Raw genomic sequence first — 14123 nt, 5'->3', positions numbered from 1 at the left:
ACTCAAATGAAGGCTTTCATGTGGGGACAATTTCATCCTGGATGTTCTGTTTTTCCTCCACATCCCAGGGTTCTTTTCTCTCTCCATTGCTGTAAAATTTGCATACCCCTATGAATTCCTATGCACACTGCACATATCTCATTTGTAGTGCAAAAAACACTTTAAAAACAATTTGTTGTTGTTCATTCGTTCAGTCGTCTCCAACTCTTCGTGACCTCATGGACCAGCCCACGCCAGAGCTCCCTGTCAGCCGTCACCACCCCCAGCTCCTTCAAGGTCAGGTTAAAACATTACTTCAAGGATGCCATCCATCCATCTTGCCCTTGGTCGGCCCCTCTTCCTTTTACCTTCCACTTTCCCCAGCATAATTGTCTTCTCTAGGCTTTGCTGTCTCCTCATGATGTGTCCAAAGTACTTCAACTTTGTCTCTAGTATCCTTTCCTCCAATGAGCAGCCGGGCTTTATTTCCTGGAGGATGGACTGGTTGGATCTTCTCGCAGTCCAAGGCACTCTCAGAACTTTCCTCCAGCACCACAGCTCAAAAGCATCGATCTTCCTTCGCTCAGCCTTCCCTAAGGTCCAGCTCTCACATCCGTAGGTGACTACAGGGAAGACCATGGCTTTGACTAGGCGGATCTTTGTTGCCAGTGTAATGTCTCTGCTCTTTACTATTTTGTCAAGACTGGACATTGCTCTCCTCCCAAGAAGTAAGCGTCTTTTGATTTCCTGGCCACAGTCTGCATCTGCAGTAATCTTTGCACCTAGAAATACAAAGTGTGTCACGGCCTCCACATTTTCTCCCTCTATTTCCCAGTTGTCAATCATTCTTGTTGCCATAATCTTGGTTTTTTGTATGTTTAGCTGCAACCCGGCTTTTGCGCTTTCTTCTTTCAACAATTAAAATGAAGAACAATTTTAACAAATATAAACTTATTAGTATTTCAATGAGAAGTGTGGGCCTCCTTTTGGCTGATGAGATAGGATTGTTGTTATTGTTGTGTGCTTTCAAGTCGTTTCAGACTTAGGTTGACCCAGAGTGAGGGCCAGGTAAATGACCTTGGAGGGCCACATCTAGCTTTAGTTTGAGGACCCCTGAGTTATATTAATTGTATTGTTTTTGCTTGATGTGTTGTCGGGCTTGGCTTCATGTAAGCTGCTCCGAGTCCCATTGGGGAGATGGTGGTGGAGTATAAATAAAGGGTTTTATTATTATTATTATTATTACTATTATTATTAGAGGTCGACAGCAAGCTACACAAATTGGTTGGAAGCTCACTCCGACCTGGGCTGGCTTCGAACTCATGTAGTGATCTTAATGCAGCTGACACTTCACAATCCCGGTGCCAATAGGTGTATTCTGGTTTCTTGCTAATAGGAGTCCCCCTCTGAAGTGTTAAAAAGTCCAGTGGGAGTGGGAGTTGCTTCTCTGGGGGCGGTTTTGCGTGGACCACACACAGGAGGAGGAGTTTCTCCCTGTCTCTCCTTCGGTCCTCCTCCCGCCGCTCTCTCAGTGCTTCTCCGGCCGCCAGGATGTCCGCCCCGCGTGTCCTTCTCCTGGGCGCCTGTTGCTTCTTCTTCTTCTCCTCCTTGCCCTCCTCCTCCTCCTCCTCGACGGAGTCCCCTTGCCCGCCCTGCCTGCCCTCCTCCTGCCCTGCCCTTCCTCCGGGAGGCTGTCCGCTGGGCAAGGTGCGCGAGGGCGGCTGCAGGAGCTGCTGCTGGCGCTGCGCCCGCGGAGAGGGAGAGGCCTGCGGCTTCGCGGGAGCGGGAGCGGGGCGGTGCGGGGCCGGGCTGGAGTGCCGGCGCCGCGCCTCGGCCAAAGGCTCCCCCCGCGGGGCCGGGATCTGCCAGTGCAAGAGCCGCTACCCGGTCTGCGGCAGCGACGGCATCACCTACCCTTCCGCCTGCCAGCTCCGCGCCGCCAGCCTCCGCGCCCAGGCCAGAGGGCAGGCGCCCGTCGCCCAGCGCGCCAAGGGGCCCTGCGAGCAAGGTCAGAACTGCCTTTCCCTCCCGTCTAACCCAGCCATAAGCAAACTTGGGCCCTCCAGGGGTTTTGGACTTCAACTCCCACAATTCCTAACAGCCGGTAGGCTGTTAGGAATTGTGGGAGTTGAAGTCCAAAACCCCTGGAGGGCCCAAGTTTGCCCATGCCTGTTCCAACCTCATCACCACCATCATCCTTTGATCATTTTATTATTATTTTCTTAATATTCGACTTATTTAATCCGAATATACAATTAATCAGCTTGCTGTGAGTTTTCCAGACTGTATAGCCATGCCCCAGAAGCATTCTCTCCTGACCTTTTGCCCACAATGGGATTTTGGCCTGCATCAATAGGAGCATAGTGTCTAGGTCCAGGGAAGTAATGCTACCCCTCTATTCTGCTTTGGTTAGACAACACCTGGAATATTGTGTCCAATTCTGGGCACCACAATTCAAGAGAGATATTGACAAGCTGGAATGTGTCCAGAGGAGGGCGGCTAAAATGATCAAGGGTCTGGAGAACAAGCCCTATGAGGAGCGGCTTAAGGAGCTGGGCATGTTTAGCCTGAAGAAGAGAAGGCTGAGAGGAGATATGATAGCCATGTATAAATATGTGAGAGGAAGCCACAGCGAGGAGGGAGCAAGCTTGTTTTCTGCTTCCTTGGAGACTAGGACGCGGAACAATGGCTTCAAACTACAAGAGAGGAGATTCCATCTGAACACGAGGAAGAACTTCCTGACTGTGAGAGCCGTTCAGCAGTGGAACTCTCTGCCCCAGAGTGTGGTGGAGGCTCCTTCTTTGGAAGCTTTTAAACAGGGGCTGGATGGCCACCTGTCAGGGGTGATTTGAATGCAATATTCCTGCTTCTTGGCAGGGGGCTGGACTGGATGGCCCATGAGGTCTCTTCCAACTCTTTGATTCTATGATTCTATGATTCTATCCCTGACAGGCATCCTCAGAGGTTGGAAACTAGGCAAGTGAGATTGGTATATCTGTGGAATGTCCAGGGTGGGAGAAAGGCAAGTGGGAAAGTTTCAATTGGCTGCCTTGATTACCATTGAATGGCCATGCAGCTTGTTAAATAAAAATGTAACATTCATTTGTGGGATTGACGTAACTCAAAAACCACTGGACAAATTGATACCAAATTGGTACACAATACACCTGTCAGGCCAATGAGTGACCATCACTCATAAAAACATGGAAAAACGCAACAGAAGGGGCTAAAAAAGCCAAAAAAATACATTACAACTCATGCGCATAACCACAAATATACACAAACACACATACATACACACACAAAACACATATACACAGACTGAGCCACAGCAACATGTGGCAGGGGATGGCTAGTCTATATAAATAAAAATGTAATGTTCGTTTGTGGGATTAACATAACTCAAAAACCGCTGGGAGGAATCCTTTGTTAGGAGGTGTACTAAATGTACTAATTTTGTATGATTGTGATCATTATTTCCTATGCTGATCTACGACTGGAAATAATAATAATAATAATAATAATAATAATAATAATGCAATATAAGGATTTAAAGATTGAACTGCAAAGACTCTGGCCCAAGCCAGTCAAGGTGGTCCCAGTGGTGATTGGCACACTGGGTGCAGTGCCTAAAGACCTTGGCCTGCACTTAAATACAATCGGCGCTGACAAGATTACCATCAGCCAGCTGCAGAAGGCCATCTTACTGGGATCTGCACGCATTATTCTCCAATACATCACACAGTCCTAGACACTTGGGAAGGGTCCAGCGTGTGACAGCAGAGTATCTGCTGTGGACTCATCTTGTTGTGTTTCTAATAATAATAATAATAATAATAATAATAATAATCTTTATTTATATTCTGCTCTATCTCCCCGAGGGGACTCAGAGTGGATTACAGAACACATACATGGCAAACATTCAGTGCTGTTATACAATTAACAGTGACAGACACTACATAGACAGAAGCAAAGCCTCTTTTTCATTTCCGACATCTGGAGGCTGTGCTCGACTTGGCCATGAGGAGGTGCTGTTGTTTCCTTTCACATGCCGAGGAACCTGTTGTCCATGGACGCCTTCCTGATCGTATTGCCGGCATGACTTCTTCAGAGGCACTTTTTACCTCCCCGCCAAAGCAGTACCTATTGATCTACTCACTTTGCTGTTTTTGAGCTGTTAGGTAAGCTGAAGCTAGGGCTGATGGTGGGAGTTCACCCCGACCCATGGCTTGAACTACCACCCATCCAGTCAGCAAGATTTTCTGTAGCTAACCAGATGCTCAAGTCCCATAATGTACAGTAGCATAGTAGAGTGGTATCCCTTATCTAAAATGGCAGAATCAAGGTTTGCTTTTAGGATTTGTGAAGCAGGGGAGAGAGAATATTTTCAAGCTGTGGATGGTTGTATCTTTGGGTGCAGGATCCATGGATATGGAGGGTCGACTATAATGGAATGATAAGCACAATAGCAGTCATTGCATTTCCACCTCTTGCTTGCATGAGAAATTAACCTTGAATCCTATGAGGGAACTGGGTGAGCATTAGTTGGTGATGGTTTCCCACAGAGTTTCAGAAAACTATTTTGGCCACATTATTAAAAGTTTAGACTGCTCTAGAGACTGAAATGTGAGTGGAAGAAGGCTTGGCACATTCCATGAAGCACTCTTGAAGCTTAAAAATCTCTGTATTGTCGAAGGCTTTCATGGCTGGAATCACTAGGTTCTTGTGGGTTTTTTCGGGCTATAGGGCCATGTTCTAGAGGCATTTCTCCTGCCGTTTTGCCTGCATCTACGGCAAGCATCCTCAGAGGTAGTGAGGTCTGTTGGAATTAGGACAATGGGTTTATATATCTGTGGAATGGCTGGGGTGGGGCAAAGAGCTCTTCTCTGCTGGAGCTAGGTGTGAATGTTTCAACTGACCACCTTCATTAGCATTTGAAGGCCTGGCTGAGCCTGGGAAAATCTTTTGTTGAGAGGTGTTAAGATGTGCCTGGTTGTTTCCTCTCTGCTGTTTTGCTGTTGTAATTTTAGAGTTTTTTAATACTGGTAGCCAGATTTTGTTCATTTTCATGGTCTCTTCCTTTCTGTTGAAATTGTCCACATGCTTGTGGATTTCAATGGCTTCTCTGTGTAGTCTGACATGGTGGTTGTTGGTGTGGTCCAGCATTTCTGTGTTCTCAAATAATATGCTGTGTCCAGGCTGGTTCATCAGGTGCTCTGCTATGGCTGACTTCTCTGGTTGAAGTAGTCTGCAGTGCCTTTTGTGTTCCTTGATTCGTGTTTGGGCAACGCTGCATTTGGTGGTCCCAATGTAGACTTGTCCACAGCTGCATGGTATACGGTAGACTCCTGCAGAGGTGAGAGGATCCCTCTTGTCCTTTGCTGAATGTAGCATTTGTTGGATTTTCTTGGTGGGTTTGTGAACAGAGATTAAAAATCTCTGTTCGTACTCAGTTTGGAGATCGCCTTTTTATCTGCAAGACACTCTACCGCAGCAACAATCTGTGCTGTATATGCAGAGCTGGTTTCATGTGGAGGAGACACTGGGGCATTGGCTCCACCATTGGGAAGCGTCCCAATCCAGATCTGACCTAAACAATTATGTGCTCCGGAGTTTATTCAAACTTTCAGAACTAAACAGAGCTCCTGATACTTGCATTTAGGTCCCTTTTAACACTGTAATTTGAATTTGGGGGATTCATTTTTATTGCTTCAGTTAGCCAAGTGGGAATTAAAAGTCCTTGTTCATTTGGAGAAATCGTGCCAAGAAAGCCTTGTGATGAGATAGTCTTAGCGTCTCCACAAGTCAGATTTTTTTTTCATGTCTGGAATGACTTGAGAAACTGCAAGTCACTTCTGGTGTGAGAGAATTGGTCATCTGCAAGGATGTTGCCCAGGGGATGCCCGGATGTTTTGATGTATTACCATCCTTGTGGGAGGCTTCTCTCATGTCCCTGTATGAGAAGCTGGAGCTGATAGAGAGAGCTCATCCACACTCTCCCTGGATTCGAACCTTCAACCTGTCAGTCTTCAGTCCTGCTTCCACTGTGCCACCAGAGGCTGCAAGAAATTACTTGAAGGCACACAACAAGAACACCAGATGAAAGGTTTACCTTTAAATACACAATTCTGGTCTGTTTCTAATACAGACCTTGAGGCTGTGATGAAAGTGAATTGGTGGAATGTAATGCCCAGGGACTATGACTCAATTATGACCAGGGACTATGACTCTGGAGACCAGGAAATCTTCTCTTGGCCATGAAACCCATTGGGTGATTTTGGGGAAGACACACTTTCCCAGGCTCAGAGGAAATCCATGACAAACTTTTAATCTTGCCAGGAAATGTTCATGGTAGCTTTAGAGTTGCCATAAGTTGGAAACAATTTGGAACCATACTGCAACAAAGTTCAAGTGTTAAGCTCCAAGTTTTGGTCTTAGAGTACTATAATAGAATGGTTATAAGTCTATTTAAGGGCAGAACTGAGTCCTGTATGGAAATCCTGGCATCTGCCCTAAGTGGGAAGACCCTGTTCTTTCACTCCAAGGATATAGAGGCAGGATGTGGTTACTCTGCGATAGGTGAAAGGTGCAGAAATATCTTTCCTGGTTAAATAATATGACCATGTTTGTTTCTCCAAAGGAGAGCACACTCATAGATAGGGGGGAATTGAGATAGTGGAGGAGGAGGAAGAGTGAGGCTACAAGGCCATCAATCCCTGCAACATTTTTCCTCTGTTTAATGTAGAAATGCATTGCCATTGAACTTGTACGTCTATTTAATCTGTGTTTTGATATTTAGGCACAGATGCATTCATTCTGGGTGACCATCTTTGATCCCTTTTAGAGCCCCCTAGGCTAGTAGACATCATGTCGTGTAGCGGCAAATTGCTTAATTCAATTATGAGTTGTGAACAAAAGTATTTTATTTTGCTTGTATTACATTCCAGCTGTCCAAGTGCTAAAATGTCAGAATAGTTGATAAATTATTCACTCCATGAGATGGCACTAATGAAGTTAGAAGGAAAGAGAAAAGAATGCAGTTAGCAAAACACCAATAATGGTGTTTAGCAGGTAAAGAATGATCAATTTCCCAAAAGAGTATAAACAAAAATCTGTCCTGATACTCCATGCTGTGTGCAAGTGTGTTGTTTAGTCTTTTCTATTTTCCCAGCCAGAGCTCATCTTGACTATGGTATTGTCACATTTTTGGACTATTGCTTCTGAGTCTTGCAAAAGAAAGATGTTCCACTACCTGCTTTACAGTGCTCAGAATCAGCAAGTTCACGTGTTCTTTCAGACACTGATTGAGTATTCCTTATATGGATATTCCAAAATCCGGGATATTACACTATTGTTCATATGGGTGGCTGAGATACTGATCACTTTGCTTTCTGATTGGTCAGTGTACACCAGTAGTTCTCAACCTTCCTAATGCTGTGACCACTTAATACAGTTCTTTATGTTGTGGTGATCCCCAACCATAAAATTATTTTTGGGTTTGGTGGGCATTGACCTTGAGTTTTGGAGTTGTAGTTCTCCTACATCCTGAGAGCACTGTGGACTCAAACAATGATGGATACGGGCCAAACTTGGCACAAATACTCAACATGCCCAAATGTGAACACTGGTGAAGTTTGGGGAAAACAAACCTTGACATTATGGAGTTCTTGTTTCTGGGATTTATAGTTCACCTACAATCAAAGAGCATTCTGAACCCCACCAACGAAATAATTGGGCCAAACTTCCCACAAAGAACCCCATGACCAACAGAAAATACTGTGTTTTCCTATGGTCTTTGTCTACCCCTCTGACAACCCCCCTTGTGACCCTCCCAGGGTTCCCAACCCCCAGATTGAGAAATCCTAGTGTGCACAAACGTTGTTTCATCTACAGAATTATTAAAACTACTGTGCATAAAATTACCTTCAAGTTATGTGTATAAAGTATACATGAAACACAAATTATTGTTGTGCTTGGACTTTGGGCTCCAATCTCCAACATATCTTATTATATATATGCTAGTATTCCAAAATCTGGAAAAATCCAAAATACAGCATGGTTGCTTGGCAGACCCTACATTTGAAAAGGAGACCACACTGGAGAGACGTCACTGACCTCTCAGTCTGACCACCCATTAAACTTTAGTATTTACTAGAGTTACTGTTCATTAAGGATGTTTAGTTAATCCGTGACCTCTCCTCTAAGCATCTTAAATAAAGTTGCATCTTACCAAGCATCCAGTATTAATGCCTTTTTGAAATAATGAAGGAATTACAAGTTTGCTTTTAACAATGACCTTAAGTGAGAACAGTTCTGGATTATTGTGAGGACAAGCCACTCTTGGATCACAGCTCAGTATGAGCCTAGGATCTGAATATAATTGCTAGCTCAAACCATAGTTGTAGGTCAAATGACACCATGGTATTTACATATCTAGTTATTTACCATCTAGTAATTAATGCACTGTGTCTGCTTTAGTTGGGACTAGTTATTTCTTGTAGCCTGGTTGTGCTTTGTCCCTTTGAAATCAATGTGCAGCCACATCCTTAAAGCTGGCCCCATCGGCAGGGCCATATAACACAATTAGAAACTGCATTGTATGGTCAGTGTAGACCAGTGGTTCCCAACCTGTGGTCCATGGACCACCAGTGGCCCTCAAGAACTAAAATATGGTCTGTGGCCTCACCCTTACAACACCGTTGCAACAAGAGTAACTAGTCTCGCGAAACCCTCTTATAGTGCTGAGGCTTATTAAATATGGTTTTCTGTGGGTGAGCAGATGGTGACTACTAGATAGCATATGTTCTGTATCAGAAACTAGAGCTGATGTGGTCTGTCCAATGCAATTTTCTGAATCAGAACCCCAAATAACCAAATCAAATCTGAAGTTGACCAAAAACTGATTCATAACCCTTTTGGTACTAATGTTGGGGAGTGGTCTCTGGTTAAAGTGGTCCCTGGTCAAGTGGTCCTTGGTCAAAAAAAGGTTGGGAACCACTGATGTAGACTCCTATAATGTAGTCCAATGCAGTTAAACTGCATTGCATGAGTCTAGATTGAACATATAATGCAGTTTCAAATAGTGTAGATGAGGCCTTTGTCCTGGATTGGAGCTGTAGTATTTTCCTCAATGGTTTTGTTTTTTATTCCGTTATTCTTGCCTAGTATAGCCCTAGTCAACATACCAGGACCCTCATGTAAGGACGCAATTCACTTTCATGTGTTACCAACTAGGTTTTGCAATATTTTATCCTTGGATCTTTCCTGGCTAAAAATTAATTATTATTATTATTATTATTTTACTGACACAAAAACACAGTAGTCCATTTCCATAACTATTGTCATCATTGCCATTGTCATTGCGTGCTACCCGAAAGCCTCATCCCACAACCACGTTTTCAACTTCTTTCTGAAAGAAAGGAAGGATATAGATACCCTAACTTCGCTGAGGAGCGAATTCCACAGGCGGGGAGCCACCACCAAGAAGGTCCAGTCCTTCGTCCCCACCAATTACGTTTTCCCTGAAGAAATCACATTGCTAAGTATTCAAAGGGGGAGGATCTGGCTGCATGCAGGATGAATAAGACAATGCCCCTTCTAAGCCCCTTCTTAAGATAGGCATTCATAGGAATTTAGGGAAAGGAATCCCTCGTTCTAATCTATCTTAGGCTAACTACTCATTGAGGGCTGGAGACCTGTGCAGTTAGGGATGAAACCCAACAAAAAGAAAGAAATACAGTCAGCGCTCTGTTTCTACAGATTTAACCATCTACAGCTTCTAAAAAGTAAATATGAAAATCCCAAAAGCAAATCTTATATTTTGATACTAGCTGAGATTCCCTCCTAGTACATGTAACCCTGGTTTGGAATATATCTTATTTTATTCGTTCCTTGGAAGCTTTCAGATATATTTTGTCACAATGATTTAGTATGACCAGAACATGGAAATTCAAGCTTTTCAAAGTGTAACAAACTGCAATCTGTTCTCAGTTTCCAGCATGTCCTGGGAATACCAAAATGAAATGGTTGTAGGGACAGGACCACACTGGATGAGTGATTTAAAAGTTGTCAAGGAAATGACCATTAAAAAAGAAAGTACAGAGCAGTGCCTGAGATAACCACCAGTCTCTTAGAAGCTACACGTTTTTGTCCCTCATAGTAGATCAGCAGGGACACAAATGTGGAAGTGTAAAAATTGTGAGAAGGGTTTGAAAAATAGCAAGTCTCTGCTGGTGAGCAAAATCCTCTAGTATTTGTTAGATTGCTATTCACTAATTACTTAGAATTATGTCTCTGAATCTATTAAGGACAACAATAAAAGAAGGTGCGCCCAACCATGTAGTGTGCCATTCTCCCATAAATTTCAAATTAGGATAATGTGCTTTCCACTTAGTACAGTAAGAGAGGCCACACAACGTCCATCTTTGTTATAGAGTAAAAGAAAAGACTGTGACCTAAGGAGACCACGAAAATTCATGCAGAATTGGATCTGGCTGTGCTGTATTATTTCAGGTTCAATATCCTGCTGTGGCGATTTCTTAAGAACAGCTAGCGCATAGTTTTTAGTTTGTTTGTTTTTTCAGTGTCAGGAGCGACTTGAGAAACTGCAAGTTGCTTCTGGTGTGAGAGAATTGGCCGCCTTCAAAGATGTTGCCTAGGGGACGCCTGGATGTTTAATGTTTTACCATTATTTTAGGAGGCTTCTCTCATGTCCCTGCATGGGGAGCTGGAGTTGACATAGGGAGCTCAACCCACTCTCCCCAGATTTGAACCACTGTCGGTCAGTAGTCCTGCCAGCACAAGGGTTTAACCCATCATGCCACCGGGGGCTCCGAGTTCTTAGTTAACAATCAGATTTGTTAAACAATGTTTTATAAGATGTTGCAATGGAAATTAATAATGCCAGTTGTATTTGCTGGACGTGACCTGGGCACTTTTTGTTAGTAACTGATGCAAATGCACACCAAAAAATATTTCTGTATATATAAGAGACTGTGGCGGCCATTTTTAATAGGGCAGACAGGCTTTTACAGGAAATGTCTACTGCAGCCTCTCTACAGAGAGGCTATGCAGTAATCCTTATTTAAAAATCACCATTGGCAATTCACTCCACCGCAAGTACCCAAAATGGCACGTGCTCTTTCATTCAGTCTTCCCTATGTTGTTGCTGAATGCCACTCAGAAGGGGAAAATAGTGGGGAAGAAAGGAGAACTTCCTTCTTTTCTCCAGTTTGTACCAGGGAGGTGCAATGGGATGGGAGCGTCTTACCTCTGCCTCTTACCACTGCCTTTGTGCTGGGTCCCTAAAAGAGGCAAGTTGTTTTCCTTGAGCATCTTATCCCATCTATTTTTTCAGACTGCATTTTCATTCTTTTTCCTCATTGACATTCCTTGTTTTTTCTCTGTATTTGTGTACATGTAGATATTTTTGGATCATCAATGCAATTTACAACCTCACCCAATTGTAACCCCTCAAATAAGTCAATCTTTTCTTCCTATTTAGTTCTTGATGAGTATGTTCTCTTTATGCATTTAGAAGAGGAAAATATTTCATATAACCATAGGATTAGAGGAGACCACAAGGGCCATCCAGTCTAACCCCCTGCCATGCAGGAAAATCTGTTCTTTACATTTCTCTAAGTTTTGCCCCAGATTTATCCATAGCAAAATCCATACTTTTAGCCATCAAATCTACCCATAAACACAATATTACAGAATTGTCATCCACATCTTAGTTTCAAGTTCACTGCAAAGGCCGAAGCAATTTTCAGTTACCTGTAGGTTTGTGCTCTGGTTTTTTCTGAGGTGTATCACATAATAAAAATAAGTACTCCAAGAAAAAATGGGAGCAAGTAGTTCTATGCTAGTTGTCTTTCTATGGGCCCTTCCAGACAGGGCTTTATCCCAGAATCATCCGTGTTTTAAAAACATGGATGTTCCTGGAGCCCTCTCCACAGAAAGTGCACCCCAGACTGGCCTGGGAGAATACCTGGAGACCCTCCCCCCTCCTTTATAGGAAGAGCTGCGGCAACTCTCCTGGCGTGTAGAAATGACGCACCAGGAGAGCTGCCACAGCCCTCCTATGGAGGCCAGTAAGCACTTTTATTTTTAAGGGTTTTTTTTTAGGATTTTGGGAAGGGGTGGGTATTCCCACAGTTTTCCAGACTAATTTAGTCTGTAACCTGTGGAAATGGTGTCTGGACTGCAGTCCAGACACCGGAAGTAGTGGATTTATCCCACACCTTCCAAGAAGGTGCAAAAATAGACCCACTATCTAATTAATTCACCACAAACCAGGGTTTGTGTTGAATTAATTCTTGTTTGTGTTGAATTAATTCAAGATTGTCCAAAATGTTGTCTGGACAGCCCCCTTTTTATTTTATTTTAATCTGAAATATTATAGCTATCTTATAATCACCCTATGGCTTTCAATAATTGAATTGAGCTTTCAGAACATGGTCCTCCAGAGTCTTCGGGCACTTCCAGACAGCACTAAATCATGGGTTCTAAACAGGGGCAAAAAAAAAATATTCCAGGAATTCAGAAGAGGTCCACATACAGACGTGTTGGTCTCAGGATTTCTGCCTCCATTGTCCAGAGCATCAGCTTTGTTGCGAGATTTAGAAGCTCCCAAGACGGCTGCGGCAGGACTTCCACCGGAAACTTCGACATTTTTTTTAATAAGAAAACCTTCAAGATGCGAATGTGTGGAAAATCACTGCAAAAGTTCCGTTCTTTGTCCTGGCCAGAGAAACAGAAGTTTTTGGCACACAAACAAAGTTTTTGCCTTCTATTCAAATGTCACCTTTTTAGGAACTGACCAATCAGGAACAAACATCTAAAACCTGAGAACAAACCCAGATAAAAAAATCCCGTGATTTCAGATTGCAAGGACATGCAGACATTTGAAGATGCGGATATTCAGCCCAAAACTGCAATATACCTGCACCTGGAAATCTTGCAATGTTTTACCTTTTGTAGCAATTGCTTCTGTGTTTACAGCATCTGGCCACCCTCCTGTTTGCTGCAGAAGCTCCTGGGATAAAGGTGCTATCTGGACAGGCCCCTAGTCCAGCACATAAACATACTAGCTAAGATCTAGTAGAGTGTTTTTAATTTTTGGTGACCATTCAAGCTGTGTCCTAGCATCTTTCAATAACTCAATGGCATTAGCCTAACTGTAGAGGAGGGGAGGGAGAGAAAGCATTGTAAGCTTTGAAAGACTCCTCAGTGTTTTCTAGTGCTATTAATGCCTTGTCACTCTGAGCAACAGGGCTTTGGGTCCAGTAATCCTCTAAACATGTGCTTTCACTCCAAATATTTTCAGGAAAGCATGCATGTGACCTTTGCTGAAGCAAGACTTTGGAAATATGCCTAGCGCACAAACGCCTTGAGGCTATTATGGTTATGTTCTCTTTTCCCTTCCATCTTTAACATCCATCTTTTTTTTTCTTTGTGGGAACAAAACAACTCAGTACATTAGAAAAAGATATAAAAGATAAATGGTCAATTTTTTTGCAAAGCTGGCCAGCATTATTTCCACTCAAATTACTTTATAAGCAGATGCAGACCAAGAGATTTCCCCACAGAAATCTTGCCTGACATGAGGGGCTGGAGGGTGGGTTTTGACTGATTCGACCTCCCAGGTGCCATAACATAATTTCACAGCAGTGGGGGCCCCCATGTTAATCCTGCTTGTTATCCATGGGTCACACAGTCGTTTTGTATGCTGCAGCAGGTGCGTGCAATTCTGGAATTGAAACAGCAAAGAGTTCCCATGGAACAGCTGTAGAATAAATATGCAAAATAGCTTAACTCATTGGGAACAGTCCTTTTTGTTTTAGCAATCGGAGATCCCTTCTCAAAAATTTCTTGCCATTCCTACTGGGAATCTGTATTTGTAACTTTTGAGGGGAAATTCCCAAGGTGTACAGTGGAAGTTGGCCACCTGCTTGTGGTCATGTCAATCCAATTTCCTTGATCTTTACAAGCGCAGAAATTTATTTGCTTTTAATTTTGACCTAAACTAGACTCAGAACATTGTTATTTAATAAAATAGTTAAGCTATATATATCAACCGTTGAAAAACCTGATGAGCACACAGTTGTTTCCCTTGACTGTTTCATCTCTGAGCTCTTCTTAAA

The 14123-nt window shown here is 43.2% G+C and overlaps 1 protein-coding gene across 1 annotated transcript in view; it reads left to right on the top strand.

The window, feature by feature from the left end:
* Positions 1-1462: 1462 nt before the first annotated feature.
* Positions 1463-14123, top strand: part of IGFBP7 (insulin like growth factor binding protein 7) — a 29374-nt gene continuing 16713 nt past the window's right edge. The window contains exon 1 of the mRNA XM_060762685.2: positions 1463-1987. Within this exon, the coding sequence (XP_060618668.2) occupies positions 1531-1987 (457 nt within the window). The 5' untranslated portion in view covers positions 1463-1530. The remainder of the gene's footprint in view (positions 1988-14123) is intronic.

Source organism: Anolis sagrei, chromosome 2 (genome assembly GCF_037176765.1).
Source record: "Anolis sagrei isolate rAnoSag1 chromosome 2, rAnoSag1.mat, whole genome shotgun sequence".
In the NCBI taxonomy this organism is placed as follows: Eukaryota; Metazoa; Chordata; class Lepidosauria; order Squamata; family Dactyloidae; genus Anolis; species Anolis sagrei.
The sequence above is the reverse complement of the archived record's forward strand: the minus strand, read 5'-3'. Positions and strand labels throughout refer to the sequence as shown.